We start from the raw sequence: 19,489 nt of genomic DNA, 5'->3' as shown, positions 1-19,489 counted from the left end.
GTAACCACATTTTCCCAAAATATAAGAATTAAAGTGCTAGGTGGACACAGGAAGTAAAAGAACAGGAGAAAAATCGATCATATATTTCCTGAGCATATTAATGTTTAATGTACATTTTTTTTTTCTTTTCTAAGTAAGAGAACAATTTTGCAGAAGGTGTTGGTGTTAAAAAAATGTGCAATTTCTTATTCAATTGTCTAATGGAGATTTTTGTTGGTTAATTGAAATTTTATACTATAATTATTTTGGGTTTCTGTTTTCTTAATATGATGTGTGTCAACAGTTGCATAACTGAAATTATACAAACTTTTTGTTTTGAGTGATAACTATGTAAACATTGTAATTTGCCACAGCAGTTCTGTCAACTGATCTGAGGACATATATTCTGGACATTCTGGTAATGAGAGGGTATTGAGCTGCTTGTTTAGACCTGTACTTTCTGTACTATATGGATCTTGAATATTCAAATTGGAACAACTTGTTGATGCCGCTATTTGAGATAACTTAAGCTATGTGTTCTGAATTAATCTAATTCTCAGTATTACAAAATGCTGTGGCCATTAGGTTGCCTGTCAGACCAATAATCTCTTTGTAGGAATCAACAATAAGAAAACCTGTGTAGTTTTTTTTGGTACAAAGATACCAGCATGATCTCTAGATTTGATTGAGAGTTAACATAGCGTTCCTGTTTTGGGGAAGTTTGTTAAGGCCAAGAGCAATAACCTTTGAATAACGTCAGTGAGAGTTCTAATTAATCATTTGGTGACATTTCAAAGAGTAGGCTTGGCATCACCCAAGTAGTTCTTGGGTAAGGGTGGGGAAACGGTGACCTCAGCTGTGGGTATTATTGACAGGTGGAAATACTGTAGTAATTTCAGTAATGTGCCCTTCTCAGACATAGCACTGCTGGAAGCTTTGATTGGGGTTTGGTCAATTTCTAAGCCTTAAATCACTGTTTTTTTAAAAAAAAATAAACCATTGTCCTTGGATGTGGATGGGAATAGGCCAGAAAGCCTAAATGGCTTTTTGGATGTTTTTGAAAGAAGTTATTTTTTTTTTTTTTGTCTCGGATGCTTCTTTGGTGGTGGTATTGTGTGAAAGGCAGGAACAGTGTCTTCCTAATTGAAAACTATTACTACTTTTTTTATTTTTAAAAACAGTTATGGTCATCCATAACTAGAAAAGTACAGGGTGGGCCATTTATATGATACGCCTTAATAAAATGGGAATGGCTGGTGATATTAACTTCCTGTTTGTGGCACATTAGTATATGTGAGGGGGGAAACCTTTCAAAATGGGTGGTGACCATGGTGGCCATTTGGAAGTCGGCCATTTTGGATCCAACTTTTGTTCAATGTTTTTGTCAATAGGAAGAGGGTCATGTGACACATCAAACTTATTGGGAATTTCACAAGAAAAACAATGGTGTGCTTGGTTTTAACGTAACTTTATTCTTTCATGAGTTATTTACAAGTTTCTCTTTGTTTACAGCCATTGACATGTCGCAGAGGTTAACACATGAGGAGCGGATAGAAATTGTGTTGATGTCTGGTGAACGCAGTAACCGGGTCATTGCAGCCACCATGGTCACCACCCATCTTGAAAGGTTTCCCCCCTCACATATACTAATGTGCCACAAACAGGAAGTTAATATCACCAACCATTCCCATTTTATTAAGGTGTATCCATATAAATGGCCCACTCTGTATAAACAAATTTGTTAAGAAAAAGAAGGGACTGAGAAACAGCCAACAATTTACTCTAGTCATTTGGTTAACTAATATCTAAATTGTTCTGATATCATTTCCAGTAACTTTTATTAAAGATGTCAAGGTTTCTATTACATTTGCATGACAATATTGCTACGTGAAACTGCTACTGCAGTTTCCAGTGGCACTTTGTGTTCATATTTACAATCTTATATTTTGTGTGTTGTTGTTTGTTTTTTTTCTTTTTTTTTTAAATGTCGCATTACACTGTAGTAAGCTGCCATGGAGTAACAAATGACAAAAGAAATGAACTAAAGACAGTGTTTTTACCAAAAAGGAAAAGAAAATTTACACAGGCAGCATGAATGCAGGTGTGCATGTGAATGTGAAATGAAGGGCTCTGTATGCCACTGGACAAGGCACTAGAAAAATGGAGGGAGAGAGAGTTATGATCCAGAAGGTAAAAATTTAATGTTCACGCAAGTGACCAGTTTGGTGCCAGGACCTTTCAAAATATGTTAGACATGATTGATTTTAGAGTATCATTATCAAATCATGCCCAGAGTAGGACTAGCATTTTATTCTGTTGTCATTATTTCATGACAGCAGGAACTTATCGGATTATATAGTCCTGATACAATGCAAAAGTGGATGCTAAAAATGAATTAATTTACAGAGCTTAATAAAATGTTTTGTTGTAAATTCTGTAAGTTTTTTCAGTTTACCTAACATTGATCTTTTTGCAGTCAGTGTATTTCATGACTGCTCTTACTGATTAGTTGCTGCTAATATATACAAGTTTATCTCTCTTACAGCAAAAATGATCATGTATGAAATGCCATGGATCATGAATGGTGAGTATATTGTTTTGCTTATTAAGCTTTATTTTGTTGTTTACCACTTCATACCAGTTGAATGTGATATAAAGATACCAGAGAGAGTCCAACAGAAAACTATACTCTTTAAGTAAATGATTTATTTGTTGAATTCTAACCTATAATAAAATTGTATGTATAAGTATGATTCTATATACAGTGATGTGCAAAAGTATTCAATCCCCTTGAAAATCATTATAATATTCTACATGACAAAAGATTTGTACACATATTAATCCATTCATTATTTTTAATGTGAACTCTTATGCTGTAACAATACATTTCCAAAGTAAAAATAAACCGTTTTCTGTAAATATTTATCTGAAGAAGAAAAACTCAAAAGTTCGCGTTTGCATAAGTATTCAAACCTCTGTGCTTTGGAAGTGCCAGGTATATTAATTACAAAAGACAGAAAGGTGACAGTCATTTGACAATAGTTAAATATACAGTAATTAGGTACTACTTGTGAGTCCTTTATCTCCCTGGATATGAAAAACACCCTTTGTAAGAGCTGTAGCCTTTGTTGTTCAATCACTGCAAAAATGAACATAAAGGAGCATTCTACTGATGTGTGAAACAAAGTCATTGAAATGCACAAGGCAGGAAATGCCTACAAAAAATACCGAAGAGTTTGAATGTCCTGTTAATCACTGTTGGATCAATCATCAGAAAGTGGAACATTTATCACCGCACCCAGACTTTAACTAGAACAAGCAGTCCCTCAAAGCTAAACCTCAGAGCAAGACTGTCACTCTCGGAAGTCTGCAGTGCTCTTCGGCTGAAACTGGGATGATGGGCAATGGTCCACAGTTTTCAAGAACTCCCTATCAAACAGGCCTCTACAGGAGGGTAGCAAGAAAGAAGCCATGCCTTAAGAATGTCCGCATAAAAGCATATTTCTACAAAATTTTATACAAAACATTAGAAAAACCCAGTTGGAGGTGCTTTTCTGGTAAGATGAGACCAAAATATAACTTTCTGGCCAGACACCAAAGAAGTATGTGTGGCATAAAACTAAAACTGCCCATGCCTCAAGAAACACCACACCTACTGTGAAATATGGTGCAGCATCATGCTATGAGGATGCTTTTCATGTGCTGGGACCGGGAATCGTGTCAGAGTTGAAGGGACAATGGATTGACACAAATACCGCACAATTTTGCAGCAGAACTTGTTCTAGTCTGTTATGAACCTGAATTTCAGGAAAGATTCATCTTTCAACATGACAATGACCCTACGTATAAGGCCAAAACAACACTGGAATGGATCAAAAACAGAAAGATGAATCCTTTGGAATGGTAAGTCAAAGCCATGATCTTAACCTTATTGAGAAACGGTGGCACTATGTGAAAACTGGTGTCCAGAGGTAGCATCCCACTAACTTGGAGGATCTCTAAATTCTGCCAAGAAGAATGAGGAAGAATCACTCCTGAACAATGTGCAAAACTGGTGCATACTTACTGTAAAAGAATTAAGGCTGTTCTTGCACAGCAAAAGGGTTCTTAACAAAATATTAATGTGTATGGCTTGGATGAACTTTTGAGTTTTTCTTCAGTGACCTTGGTAATGTATTGTTACAGCATAAGAGTTCACATTAAAAATACTGAATGGATAAATATGCGATCAAATCTTTGGTTTTGCAGAAAATGAAGATGACTTTTAACAGGATTAAATACTTTTGCATGCCACGGTATGCACACTTTTTTTTTTTTTTTCTTGTAGATACTTCAGACATGCACATAAAACAGTTATTAATTGTGAAAGTATATTAAGTTTAGCTTGAACTTAAAGTGGATGAGGCAAAAATGACATTCATCTTGTGTCATTGAATACAGACATAACACGCTCTCAAGCCATAAAAAGTGTAAGGTATTACACTTATTTTAATAAAAATTTGTTTAGAGAGGTGTGGGTTTTAGGACTGCATCTCAATTTGAAGATTTGCACTCTGTTCTCCAGCTCAGAGGCAAGCACTTTGCTGGGTGAGCTAGATGGAGAGCTTCATCCATCAGCTTTGCAGAGCCCATCTCTGATCTCTTTGAGTGGTACCCTTCCCAAGTGACTTCAGTAGGACTCTCTTTGTATCAGCCCCACATTCTCTGCACATCATCTCCATTACAATGGCCATCCTTTTTATCTAAGTTTCCAGCTATCCAAGGTACTACCTGTTCATTACCTCAGATAATCAGTATTCTACTGTGTATAATTATCATCTGATAAGGAGGACAGCACTTGTATTTAAAAAAAAATGTTTTTATATCAAATACAGTGTTCTAGTCTGTATTCCCTTGTCACAGTCTTGTTCAAATGCACACTACTTGAATATAATCATAATGCTGATATTCATATGTATATAAACAAAATGACCTCATGGTGTACTTAGGTGCCCTAGATAATTCATCCATCCATCCATCCATTATCCAATCCGTTATATACTAACTACAGGGTCACTGGTCTGCTGGAGCCAATCCCAGCCAACACAGGGTGCATGGCAGGAAACAAACCCTGGGCAGGACGCCAGCCCACCGCAGGGCACACACCCACACACCAGGGACAATTTAGAATCGCCATTGCACCTGACCTGCATGTCTTCGGACTGTGGGAGGAAAACGGAGCACCCAGAGGAAACCCACGCAGACACGGGGAGAACATGCAAACTCCACGCAGGGAGGACCCGGGAAGCGAGCCCATGTCCTCTTACTGCGAGGCAGCAGCGCTACCCACTGTGCCGCCCCCCTAGATAATACTGTGTATAATTTTGTATGTTCAATATGTATGTATGTGTATTTATTTATATACATTATACATATTTTGGTGTACTTACATATTTTTGCATAGCAATTAGATTGTTAGCTGGTGTCTACTAATAACATGAATTAATTGGATAATATGTTGTTGGGTACAGAAGCGAGATGATCTTTCATACAGCCTCATCACATGGTGTAGTTTACTTCTTTGTTTTTAAGTTTCATATCTGTGACACTCAAAAAAGATTATCTACTGTTCCTATCATTAGATATGCAATTGCAGAAGGGAAGAGCATATGCAACTTTACAATCCTACAGTTATTATGGGAGATCGTCTTTCAAGGGCCACTGACACCTTAGATTCTACAGTTTGTGTATTCTGATATCTTTTTAGAACAAATATGAACACTATATTGAATTTTTTTTTATCTTGGAGAGAATGACTGGCCTAAGGTATACACTGGGCAATGACAATCAATAGTGATAAAAGTATTTGATTAAACCAAACTGGTTAAAGCAGCTGATTCTCCATTAATTATCATTAATTATTTTAAAAGCAGGGCAATTACATCCATACTAAAAGTATGTCCCTTTTATCATTGTCACCTTTAAACTAATTCTCCAAAATGCAGATTTGCATCTCCCTTGTAGAGACGTAAATTAAGGTCTAAGACCTACATAAAACTGAGGGATAAACCATGGAGGACCAGGTCATAAATTGCTGGGCTTTATTTCATTCTCATAAATTAAGCTTTTATTTATTTATTTCCTTATTTTTAAACATCCTAAAGTCAAAGATTCAAATCCCATTTATGCTTCATATCGGCAAGCCTACTTTGCATACTGTTAATTAAAGGGTATTAGTTGCTTTACTATGCAAAAAAAAAAAACCTTTGCTTTGGAAAACATTTATGAAGAAGAAAAAGTTCCTTTTAATGTAAAAAATGTAATTCTCTTAATATAGCTGCATGGAAAATTGTGAAGACTTGGCTAGGCCCTGAGGCAATAAGCAAGCTGAAGTTTGTATCAAAGAATGACATTCAAGAGTTCATTGATCGTGAATATCTACCTCCATACATGGGTGGAATGGTATGTGTACCTTTTAAATTGTTTTATATGGATGTTTTTTAAGAAATGGAATCTCATAGAGTCTGTTAATATTTAAGACATTTCTGTCAGTAAGTGGCGAAAATACTTTGTGGTAGGAACATTCTGGACCTCAGGTTAGATTGTGGTGAATTCTAGTTTGTCATTTAAATCAATTTGTTCATGCAGTATTTTTTTTTTAATGCAGATGGCTTGGAAAGTTGGAATATAATGCAAGGGTTGCCCAAAAACTTTTGAACACTTTTTTGTAATGCAGTCAAACTTAACAAAAAAAGTTTGTGCATCTAATTCTGATGTTGGAATGCAATATTATATTATACATGTTCCAGAAGTAGTTCCATTTGTTAGTCAGCACAGAAACAAACAAAAAATGTGCAAAAACTCTTTACTTACAAACAACACAACACTACTATGTGTCTTAGGATTATTCAACTTACAATCACAACCACCACATCACATGGGCAAACCGCTTTCGCCACACCAGCTCCGTGTGCCGTAACTCCTTCATCTCGAACTCCATTTGTTACCTGCAGTGGTTTTGACTATGTTCAGTTACATTTGTCTTACAGTTACAAGAATAAAGGCAATTGATTTTGACACAAAAATTAAGGTGATCAAACATTATGAGGGATTCAAGAAAGATAATGCAATCGCATGCGACTTTAAGTTATCCCATTGTGACCAATGTTCCGCATGCTCTGTACTGCTACAGTCTGACTTTGAATCCAATTAACCTCTGAAATTTCTGCGTTGTGGCTAATGATGTGCCGCTTCATGTATACTGCCACAAAGGGGTAATAAAACCACACTGAACCCCTTTATCTGTTAATGTTTATTATTAACATGCTGAAATGTTAAAAAAGAAAATGTATGAGTGCACAAAATCTTCCAGAAAAGTTCCTCCTCTCATATTTAACTTGATGAACACTGGGAGAGGCTCATACTGAGGAAGTAACATAACACAGACGAACAAAGGTTTCATGAAGCTGTTGAAGGTTTGGCACCCATGCAGGCAACAATAATAATGAAAAGGGGAGCAGGTGTGGTGATGTAGGGGTGCTTTGCTGGTAGCACTGTCTTCACTTTATTTAGAGCTGAAGGCACACTTAACCAGCATGGTCACCACAGCATTCTGCAGTGACACACTGACTATTCTGGAATGTGCTTAGCTGGACCCATTTCTTGCTTAGTTGGACCCACCTCTTGCTTTTCAGTGATCTGAAATATACCTCCAGGCTGCACAAGAACTGTTGGGCAAAAAAGAAGAGTGATGTAGTGCAGATGACCAGTTCTTCATAGCCACCTGTCCCAAACCCAGTAGATAGTGAAGGAAAGCAGCTACCAATACCCCGTTTTACCAATTTTGTGATTCTAAAAAAAATATTCTGTGAATAAACAGTGTGTCCACATGGTGAGTCATTTAACTGTCTACTGCCAGAGGCCTAATACCATCTTGTTTGTTTTTAGTAGGGTAATCATTATCTTTTTCAATAGGTCAATGTGCAAAAACACACCTGTTTTTTTTGTATTTGGCTTCCTGTTTCATCATCTTTGTGGAAGAAACCAAACAACTTACAAATCAAAAGATAGATAGATATAGATATATAGATATATAGATATATAGATATATAGATATATAGATATATATATATATATATATATATATATATATATATATATATATATATATATATATATATATATATAGAGAGAGAGAGAGAGAGAGAGAGAGAGAGAGAGAGAGAGAGAGAGAGAGAGAGAGAGAGAGAGAGAGAGAGAGAGAGAGAGAGAGAGAGAGAGAGAGAGAGAGAGAGAGAGAGAGAGAGAGAGAGAGAGAGAGAGAGAGAGAGAGAGAGAGAGAGAGAGAGAGAGAGAGAGAAATGAAGAAATGTAAGGTTATCAATAGGCAGAATTACATACCACATAACTGACAACATTAAGACATTCAAGTGTTGTGTACAGCCTTTTTTCTGTGTGGTGTGTTCTGACAAGAACCCTTAGCTCAATCAGCTGTGTAAATTGGTATACTGATAGCAAAGAAATGCAGTCCTGGCAATATCAATGTTACTGAAAAACTGCATCTGATGGACAATATTCAGTCCTGTTATACGGTATTTATAATACCATGCCAGATTAATTTATTTGTTTTACTTTATTACATTTGTACTTCAGTTATTTTTTTTTTTTTTGAGATAGTCTTTACCCTGCTGCACTTAGTTTTCCCAAAGGAACGCTTTGTAAAAACAAATATGTGGTGCACATATTCACTCGAATATTGTAAATGATGCACGTGTTTTGGTTCGTTCTTGTCCTGCACTCATTAAAAATAAATTAAAAACAATGCAATTTTGCTTCAGTAAAGTCTTTACTCAAGTTTATTTCATTGTTCAGTGTGTCCAGTATACCTTGATAGGGCAATATTTCTAGTGATTCATTCTCGGCACCAGCTGCTAAACTGATCAGCATATCTAGATGCTTTTTATATTACTTTATTAGGGTTATGAGACTTACTTAAAATATAATAAGTACGGTCCAATTGTGAAAAAGTATGTACCTCATGCAGCACATTTCGAAAATTAAATATCAAAGAAATTAGCATGGTGCCATATGTAATCACTTACTTATTTTTTTTTTCTTAGGACGACTTTAAATATAGCTATCCACCTTTACCAGATGATGATTTTCAAACACCACTATGTGAAAACGGACCTATTGTCAGTGAGGATGATACAGAAAGTAAAGATGATGCTGAATCAGAATGCAGGGATCCACTTGAAATGAGCCAGAATGAAGATCAACTGCAGAAAACAAAAAAGGTATCTTATTTTTTGCATACTACCATATCCTTTTAAAATGAACTGAAATTCAAAGTCTTCAACATCTATACTAATAAAAGGCAAAGCCCTCACTGACTGACTGACTGGCTCACTCATCACTAATTCTCCAACTACCCGTGTAGGTAGAAGGCTGAAATTTGGCAGGCTCATTCCTTACAGGTTACATACAAAAGTTAAGCAGGTTTCATTTTGAAATTCTATGTATAACGGTCGACAATGTCCGCCATGTTAAACTTTCTTATTTATGGCCCCATCTTCACGAACTTTGGTAGGCGGCTTCCCTGTGCTACGTACTTATTTCGGTGGTATGACACCACTGTCGGCCACCATATTGAACTTTCCAACGGTCTTTATTACCTATGGGCCCCATCTTCAAGAAATTTGGTACCCGGGTTCCCAACGCTAACTGAATCCTACTTATGTACATATACTCAGCAAAAAAAGAAACGTCCACTGACTTTCAACTGTTTTTACTTTCAGTAAACTTAATGTGTAAATATTTGTATGAACACTAAAAGAGTCAACACCATAAGACATAAACTAAAAATGTTTCACAATGTGTCCCTGAATGAAGGGAGGCTCAAAATCAAAAGTACCAGTCAGTATCTGGTGTGGCCACCAGCTGCTTGAAGTACTGCAGTGCATCTCCTCCTCATGGACTGGACCAGATTTGTCAGTTCTTGCTGTGAGATGTTACCCCACTCTTCCACCAAGGCACCTGCAAGTACCTGGACATTTCTGGGGGGAATGGCCCTAGCCCTCACCCTGCAATCCAACAGGTCCCAGACGTGCTCAATGGGATTGAGATCCAGGCTGTTCCACTGCGAGGATGATCAGCTGTCCTTCCTGTCTCCCTGTAGCGCTGTCTTAGGCGTCTCACAGTACAGACATGGCAATTTATTGCCATAGCCACATCAGCAGTCCTCATGCCTCCCTGCAGCATGCCTAATGCACGTTCACGCAGATGAGCAGGGACCCTGGGCATCTTTCTTTGGGTGTTTTTCACAGTCGGTAGACAAGTCTCTTTAGTGTCCTGCGTTTTTAGAACTGTGACCTTAAATGCCTACTTTCTGTAAGCTGTTAAGGTCTTAACGACCATTCCACAGGTGCATGTTAATTAATTTGATTATGGTTAATTGAACATGCATGGAAAACATTGTTTAAACCCTTTACAATGAAGATCTGTAAAGTTATTTGGATTTTTAAAACATTATTGTTGAAATACACAGTCCTGAAAAAGGGACGTTTCTTTTTTTGCTGAGTATGTATACGTCCATAGCCTGCAGCTCGGTCGCCGTGTGCGGTGGTGTTGGGTCCCCCATTCCCACACCTCCCACGTTGTTGGCTGCCTATCCTATATAAGGCCGTCCGTCGCTCCGGTCTCTTCATTCCCTTCCTTGCTTCGCCATGGGATTCACGTCTCCCTGCTGATAACTGCAGCCTTTTTATTTAATCCACGGCTTCTCCGCTGTTTTATTGTTCGTTTATTACGATAAATGTTATTGTATAGGTATTTTAGACTTAGTTTATATTGTTCAGGTACCCATTTCCTTTATCTTTCCAACAGTACCCCAATTAACATGTCTATCAAGGTGATCACCATCGATCAAAGAACTGTCACTTACCGAGTGGTTTCCATGCCCGGAGATGGCGCCTGCCTTTTCCATTCTCTGTGTTACATATTGCACGGCCATATCAGGCTCACTCTTGATATCTGGAGGAACATTGTGTCTTATGTATTGAATGACTGGGACAGGTTCAAGGTGTGGACTGATGACGGTACAGGAGATAATTATACTACACAGGAGCACTATAAGAGTGAAATGCTTAAGCCCTTCACCTATGGTTCTGCATGTGAGTTGAAGGCTGCCGCTGAATTGTTCGGTTGTCGCTTTCAAGTGTACCGAAATGGCCAAATTATTTTACACCTTTGGACAACCGCTAATGCCTCTGAAACATCTTAGATTCACAGGTGACGATTTCAGTAATGGACACTTTGATGTTTATGAATGTTTAAACTCTCAAAAACTGGATGTGAAGTTATCGATGAAACCGGTTGTGTGCTTACAACGCTTGACAGATGCCGAATGTCACTTAAACCCAAGTCCTGCAAATACTAATGAATTGAAACAAACCAGGAAACTCAAACAGATTATGACAACAGCAATCCAAGCTGTGAGATTTGAGGCAAGATTGCTTTTCACATGGCCAACTGTACGTTGCATGCACAAAGGTAAGCTCAGCGCACAGCTTGGTCATATTACACCGGGAGGGCTGAACTGACAACGTGGCATAGAAAGACATCCTTAACAAATACTTATTGATATATTTTCCCTCAGTTTAAAAAGATTTACTTTTCTTCTTAATAAAAAATTTAAGGCAGTACTTCTTCACGCGCGTATTTTGCTAGTTGAAAATAAGTGGCAAATTGCAAATATAAGAACTTAAAGCTTTCTTACTAAGAATGAAGTTTAAACTTGCAGTTGTAATCTTACCAAAATTTTCAAAACTGTTGTAGCTTTTGTGGTCGGTTTATTTAAGGGACTGTTAACACTAGAATTACCAAAGCCAACGAAAAAATCCAGCCCACCTTAAATCCCTTTGCACTTCTCCCTCAGCGTCTTTTGTCCTGTAAATGTGCCAATCAAGACCAGCAGCAAGCAGCCTACTATTCCATCCCCCCACCACCACAGAACAGCCACAAAGTTCTCCCTGTTCCAGCCTTCATTATCTGGGAGTGAAGTGTTGGAGTTTTAGAATGGAAATAATAGATCGTTATTTGGAACACATGCATTTCACGTGTGTTCCATTTTTACAATAATCCTGTATAAACACATTGTTAAAACAGAAACGTTTTTTATATTATGTAGACATAAACTATATAATGTGTAAAATCTGAAGTCCAAAGATCAAATAAACACTTTCACAAAAGGTTCAACAATAGTGCAACAGCTTCTGTGGCGTAGTGGCAAGAATTTTTTAATTGTAATCAGTAGTCCCCCGGTTCGAACCTGACTGCCTCGTATATTTACCGTTTTGAGTAGTGAGCTACTTTTATTGTTAATATTATACAATAAAAATACATTTGATTTGCATTTGTAACAGCCACTGTAAATGTGTATATATAGTACAGTGATCCCTCGCTATATCGCGCTTCGACTTTCGCGGCTTTACTCCATCGCGGGTTTTAAATGTAAGCATATCTAAATATATATCACAGATTTTTTGCTGGTTCGCGGATTTCTGTGGACAATGTGTCTTTTTAATTTATGGTACGTGCTTCCTCAGTTTGTTTGCCCAGTTGATTTCATACAAGGGACGCTATTGGCGGATGGCTTAGAAGCTACCCAATCAGAGCATGTATTACATATTAAATAAAACTCCTCAATGATATACGATGTGCTTCCCGAGCGGTGCTTGATTGTTTGCTGTTCTCGTTCTCTCTCTCTCTCTCTCTCTCTCTCTCTCTCTCTGACTTTCTCTGCGCCTGACGGAGGGTGTGTGAGCAGAGGGACTGTTTGCACAGAGGCTGTTTGCCTAGAGGATACGGACGCTCCTCTACAAAATGCCTCTTTATCGTGGTGCTTCGGCATACTTAAAAGCACAAAAGCACGTATTGATTTTTTGATTGTTTGCTTTACTCTCGCGCTCTCTCTCGCTTTCTCTCTCTGACATTCTCTGCCCCTGATGTTTACTTCTTTGAAGAAGAAGATATGTTTGCATTCTTTTAATTGTGAGAAAGAACTGTCATCTCTGTCTTGTCATGGAGCATAGTTTAAACTTTTGACTAATGGGTGTTATTTCATGTCTAGGGGGTTCTAATAATGTTAACAGTGTGGGTGAGTTTATAAGGGCTTAAAATATATAAAAATAACAATACAAACATATGGTTTCTACTTCGCGGATTTTCATCTATCGCGGGGGGTTCTGGAACGCAACCCCCGCGATCGAGGAGGGATTACTGTACTTGTAAAAATACTGTACTTGTAAAAAAACTTCCATTCTCTCAGTCATTATCACGATATATATTAACGCAACCCCTACCCCCAGGGATCTGAAGCTGTTATTTTTTATCTGAACCTGAGAATAACTGTTGATGTAAGTGGTGTTTTCAGACAATCAAACTGGAAATTCAAATTCTCTGATCTGGATGGATAAAAGCTGAAACATAAACGCTGGCTGATCTGCCTTATTCGTATCTCATTGTTGCTCGATTTTATTTATTAAGTTTTATTGAGTGTTCCTGCTCACGCTGAATTAGCATGCCTTATGGGCCCTTATGAAAGCCTTGTGCAGCGCCTGTCATATTTGGAATTGATTATTTTTCTTTTATATCTCTCGCTCTCTCTCTCTCTCTCTCTCTCTCTCTCTCTCTCTCTCTGACATTCTGTGCGCCCCAGCGGAACTGTTATCTCTGACTTGACACAGAGCAGGTTTACGCTTTTGAAAAAGAAACAAATATTTGTTTGCAGTGTTTGAATTAAATTCCTGCTTTCTACAACTTCCTGTGTCTCTGTGCAAATCTGTGACCCAAGCGTGACAAGTGGTACCAGAAGTGGTTGCACAGATGGATGCCACTGAAGACTTACAGTATTTCAAATGGCTAAAAGTTTTGCACTTAACGACTGGAAACTAAACATGGATGGCCCAATCCGTGCACAAATTCAAGATTTGATACATAAAATGCACTGCTGGTTTGAAGGAGACGTGATGGAAAAAGTTGTCATGAATATATTGCTGGCCAGGATACCTGCAGTTCTTCGAGATGAATTTCTGCGTCATGATATTAAATCATTAACGATTATGTCCAGAAGATTAGAGGGTTCACAGTCCGCTTGGAGAAAGGGTGGTGGATTTGGTGCTGCATCGCAACCTGTGAACGAACGTCCAGGACATTCTCATCGCTTCGATCGACAGCTACAACATCGACAAGCTGCAGGATGCAGGACCTGAAAATCGAATGGGGTCAGGTAGGACCCCGGGAAATCCAGTCGTGGATGAGATGCCTATTTCTGGGTAGACAGTGGCAACAGTGAGCCGAGGAAGCCGTAGACGTCGCAGAGGATATTTTGGAAGCGGAGCAGACCGTAGATGTTTCCGATGTGATCAACTCGGCCATTTGGCAAAAGAATGTCGCTTGTCTCCAGCTCAGTCAATGGAAGTTGGACTGTTGGACTGGCCGAGGTTTGTTGCTCAAATAATACATATTCTTCGGATGGAAAAGATGGCTTGTTGATCCCGGTGAAATTGAGGGGCATAGAAATCTCAGCATTGTTGGACTCGGGAAGTGACCTTTGTATTGTGAGACGAGACTGTCTTGATGAACAATGCCTTAGAGACTGTGAGACTGTAAAAATACGCTGTGTACATGGTGATGTTAAAGATTATCAGACATTACTTCTTCCTTTAACTTATAAAGGTCGCCACTTTAAAGTTTGGTCTGCCATTTTGGACTGGTGCCCATATCTATTACTCATAGGACGGACAAATGCCCTTTTTCCTAAACTAATTAATAAATGCCAAGGACCAGTAGTCCAGTCCACTATTGTACATTGGGGAGAGGCTGGAGTTGAGAAGAAGAAAACCAAGACGAAGAACTGGTAGCGGCCGGAGAAAATCTAGAGCCCAATTTAGATATCGATCCCGATCTCTCCAGTGAGACGGAAGTCACCCCCGACAATTTGCAAGAATGGCAGGCTGGTCCTTCTACATCTTCTCAGATTGCAAACGCCTCTGAACACAAACCGTGCATTAACAAACAGTCGGATTTTGTGTGTTTGCAGCATAATTATAGCTCTTTAGAATATGCATTTAAACAAGCTCGCTCTGCCAATGACTCTTATTACCAAGAGCGTGATTCAGAGGGCATGAAAACCCCGCACTTTATAGAAAGGGACGGTTGCCTTTTCAGAGTGATCTCAGACCATTTAAAGGGGGAATTTATTGAACAACTGGTTGTACCTGAAGTACATAGGGAAACTCTTTTTAATCTGGCACACTCTCACATCTTGGGGGGACATCTGGGTGCTGATAAGACCAGAGAACTGTTATCAAAACAATTTTATTGGCTGAATATGGGAAAAGAGTACTTCATGTCCTGACTGCCATATCGTCTCCGCTTATAAGCCTCCTCGAGATTCCCTTTGTCCTATGCCCATTTTAGAAGTTACCTTTCAGCGGGTGGGATTAGATATTGTAGGCCCTTTGCCTAAGACTAAGAATGTGTACCAGTATTTGCTGGTGTTGGTTGACTATGCAACACAATATCCCGAGGTGATTGCCCTGAAAAAGGCCAACTCCACAGCTGTAGCCAAAGCTCTGTGCGATATTTTTACTTGTGTTGGCTTCCCTAGAGAACTCTTAACTGATCAAGGCACTCCTTTTACTTCTCACGTGATGAAACAATTGTGTGATAGCTTTGCTATTAAGAAATTCAGTACCACTGTTTTCCATCCACAAACGAATAGCTTGACTGAACGATTTAACAAAACTTTGAAACGGATGATCAGGCGAGTCGCTCATAATGATCCCACAACCTGGGACTCTGTTCTGTCTTTTGTTATGTACGCGGTGCGAGAATCACCACAGGCATCCACTGGCTTGAGTCCCTTCGAGTTGTTATTCGGCAGATGGCCGCGAGGCATCCTGGATGTTGTGCGAGAAGAATGAATAGGAAATGAGGCAACAGCTCAAGGACCAAGCTTTGCAGATCAGGTAATTTCGTTGCAGGACAATTTCTATACTTTCCTCTGTTGCTGCGGAGCATCAACAATGAAAACAGGAAACTCAGGAGCGTCTTTACGATAGGCGCAGTAAGCTCCGTGAATTTAAACCTGGTGATCGTGTTTTGGTACTGGTTCCGTCCGACCCACACAAATTCTTAGCTAAATGGCAGGGCCCCGCCCTTATTGAGGAGCGTATGAGTCCAGTAAATTACAAGGTTAGAATACCAGGCCGGCACAAACCATTCCAGATTTTACACATTAACCTCTTGAAGTAATGGCATGACCAACAAGAGGTTAATACTTCCTTGGCTGCAATTTCTCAGATCGATGTTGCCATTGGTAACAATCTTACTGACACGCAAAAGACAGAACTGTTATCTTTGATAGAATGGAACACTGATGTCTTTTCAGACTTACCAGGCAAGACTAACATTACAAAACATAAAATTACCACTGAACCTGGTGTTTGCGTACAGATGCGGCCGTTTCGGATTCCGGAAGCGTGACGAAATATTGTGCACGAAGAGGTAAAAAAGATGCTGACATTAGGTGTAAATCGTGAAAGTAAAAGTGACTGGTGCAGCCCGGTCGTATTAGTCCCAAAGCAAGACGGTTCGGTTCGCTTCTGTATCAATTTCAGACGCTTGAATAAGGTCTCTAAATTCAATGCAAATCCGATGCCCCGTGTCGATGAACTGTTGGAAAAACTGGGTCAGGCGAGCTATATCTCCACACTAGATCTCACGAAAGGTTATTGGCAAGTACCTTTAGAGGCTAGCAGTTGTGAGAAAACAGCATTCGCGACTCCTGACAGACTTTGTGAATTTCTAAGACTACCATTTGGTCTTCATGGGGTACCACTAACCTTTCAGTGTATGATGGATCAGATCCTGCGTCCTCATTCTGAATATTCCAGGGCTTACCTTGACGATGTTGTGATTTTCAGCAATGATTGGCAAACACACTTGGAGCGGCTTCAAGCTGTTCTTGAAAGCTTGAGACAGGCTGGCCTTACTGCTAACCCAAAAAAATGTAAACTGGGCATGTCCAAGACTCATTACTTAGGTTATTCTATGTGCACGGGTTTACGTAGGCCAAAATTAAGGAAAATAGAAGAAATGCATGCTTACCCACGACCAAAAACACAGAAACAGGTAAGCGCTTTTCTGGGGCTTGCTGGTTATTACAGAAGGTTCATACCAAATTTTGCATATAGAGCTGCTCCTCTAACAGAACTTACTAGAGGCTGGAAAAACCGACCTATCTTGTTGACAGAAAATTGCGAACGTTCTTTCAGCAAATTAAAAAAAAAAAAGCCTTGTCTTCTTATCCGGTTCTAAGAAACCCGGATTTCACAAAGGATTTTGTCTTACAAACGGACGCAAGTGCATTTGGTGTAGACACAGTCCTGTCACAGATTTTTGATGGAGAAGAACATCCAATCACATATCTAAGTAGGAAATTACTTCCTAGGAAACTTAATTATTCTACAATTGAGAAAGAATGCTTGGCAACTGGTTGGAAGCTTCACTATTACTTGTGGGGACGAAACTTCACTTTGGTAACTGATCATGCTCCACTTCAATGGTTATACCGACAGAAAGATACAAACTCTTGCCTTATTAGATGGTTTCTAGGCTTACAACCTTACAAGTTCACAGTAAAACTTTATCAACCAGGTTTTGAACACGTCAACGCAGATGCATTATCACGACTACATGAATCTGGTACAGAGAGTCGCTTGATTCATGAGAATGTGAATAAAGCTGAGGGGGAGGGTGTAAGCTGGAGGGGTGATCGTACCCCAAGAAGACACAGACGCCCCTGGGAAAACCCCTGAAACACAGTCTACCTTCACATTGCTCCTTACCCTTCTCACTTGCGCTATTACGCATAATAAAGCCCTCGCGCAGTACTCCATTTACTTAAAAGCCTTGTGCAGCGCCTGTCAGATTTGGAATTGATTGTTTTGCTTTTATCTCTCCCTCTCTCTCTCTCTCTGACATTCTGTGCTCCTAGCGGAACTGTCATCTCTGACTTTTCATGGAGCACGTTTAAGCTTTTGTAAAAGAAACAAATGTTTGTTTGCAGTGTTTGAATAAAATTCCTGCTTTCAACAACCTCCTGTGTCTCTGTGCAAATCTGTGACCCAAACGTGACAGTACCGGTCATAAAATTAGAATATCATGACAAAGTTGAAATATTTCAGTAATTCCATTCAAAAGGTGAAACTTGTATATTAGATTCATTCATTACACACAGACTGATGTATTTGAAATGTTTATTTCTTTTAATTTTAATGATTATAACTGAAAACTAATGAAAGTCCCAAATTCAGTATCTCAGAAAATTAGAATATCAATTAAGACCAATGCAAAAAAAGGATTTTTAGAAATGTTGGCCAACTGAAAGGTATGAACATGAAAAGTATGAGCATGTACAGCACTCAATATTTAGTTGGGGCTCCTTTGGCCTGGGTTACTGCAGCAATGCGGCGTGGCATGGAGTCGATCAGTCTGTGGCACTGCTCGGGTGTTATGAGAGCCCATGTTGCTCTGATAGTGGCCTTCAGCTTTTCTGGTCTGGCGTATTGTATTCTTCACAATACCCCATAGATTTTCTATAGGGGTAAGGTCAGGCGAGTTTGCTGGCCAATCAAGAACAGGGATACCATGGTCCTTAAACCAGGTCCTGTTGGAAAATGAAATTTGCATCTCCATAAAGTTCGTCAGCAGCAGGAAGCAAGAAGTGCTCTAAAACTTCCTGGTAGACAGCTACGTTGACCTTGGACCTCAGAAAACACAGTGGACCAACACCAGCAGATGACATGGCACCCTAAACCGTCACTGACTGTGGAAACTTTACACTGGACCTCAAGCAACGTGGATTCTGTGCCTCTCCTCTCTTCCTCCAGACTCTGGGACCTTGATTTCCAAAGGAAATGCAAAATTTACTTTCATCAGAGAACATAACTTTGGACCACTCGGCAGCAGTTTTGTCTTTAGCCCAGACGAGATGCTTCTGACGCTGTCTCTTGTTCAAGAGTAGCTTGACACAAGGAATGTGACAGCTGAAACCCATGTCTTGCATACGTCTGTGCGTGGTGGTTCTTGAAGCACTGACTCCAGCTGCAGTCCACTCTTTGTGAATCTCCCCCACAGTTTTGAATGGGTTTTGTTTCACAATCCTCTCCAGAGTGCGGTTATCCCTATTGCTTGTACACTTTTTTCTACCACATCTTGTCCTTCCCTTCGCCTCTCTATTAATGTGCTTGGACACAGAGCTCTGTGAACAGCCAGCCTCTTTAGCAATGACCTTTTGTGTCTTGCCCTCCCTTGTGCAAGGTGTCAATGGTCGTCTTTTGGACAACTGTCAAGTCAGCAGTCTTCCCCATGATTGTGTAGCCTACAGAACTAGACTGAGAGACCATTTAAAGGCTTTTGTAGGTGTTTTGAGTTAATTAGCTGATTAGAGTGTGGCACCAGGTGT

At 39.3% G+C, this 19,489-nt stretch overlaps 1 protein-coding gene across 1 annotated transcript in view; it reads left to right on the top strand.

Annotated features, from left to right (window-relative positions):
* Positions 1-19,489, top strand: part of mospd2 (motile sperm domain containing 2) — a 103,248-nt gene that overhangs the window by 41,479 nt on the left and 42,280 nt on the right. The window contains exons 7-9 of the mRNA XM_039743591.1: positions 2,525-2,563; positions 6,296-6,420; positions 9,078-9,254. Coding sequence (XP_039599525.1) covers positions 2,525-2,563; positions 6,296-6,420; positions 9,078-9,254 — 341 coding nt within the window. The remainder of the gene's footprint in view (positions 1-2,524; positions 2,564-6,295; positions 6,421-9,077; positions 9,255-19,489) is intronic.

This window comes from Polypterus senegalus, chromosome 2 (genome assembly GCF_016835505.1).
Source record: "Polypterus senegalus isolate Bchr_013 chromosome 2, ASM1683550v1, whole genome shotgun sequence".
Taxonomy (NCBI): Eukaryota; Metazoa; Chordata; class Cladistia; order Polypteriformes; family Polypteridae; genus Polypterus; species Polypterus senegalus.
The sequence above is the reverse complement of the archived record's forward strand: the minus strand, read 5'-3'. Positions and strand labels throughout refer to the sequence as shown.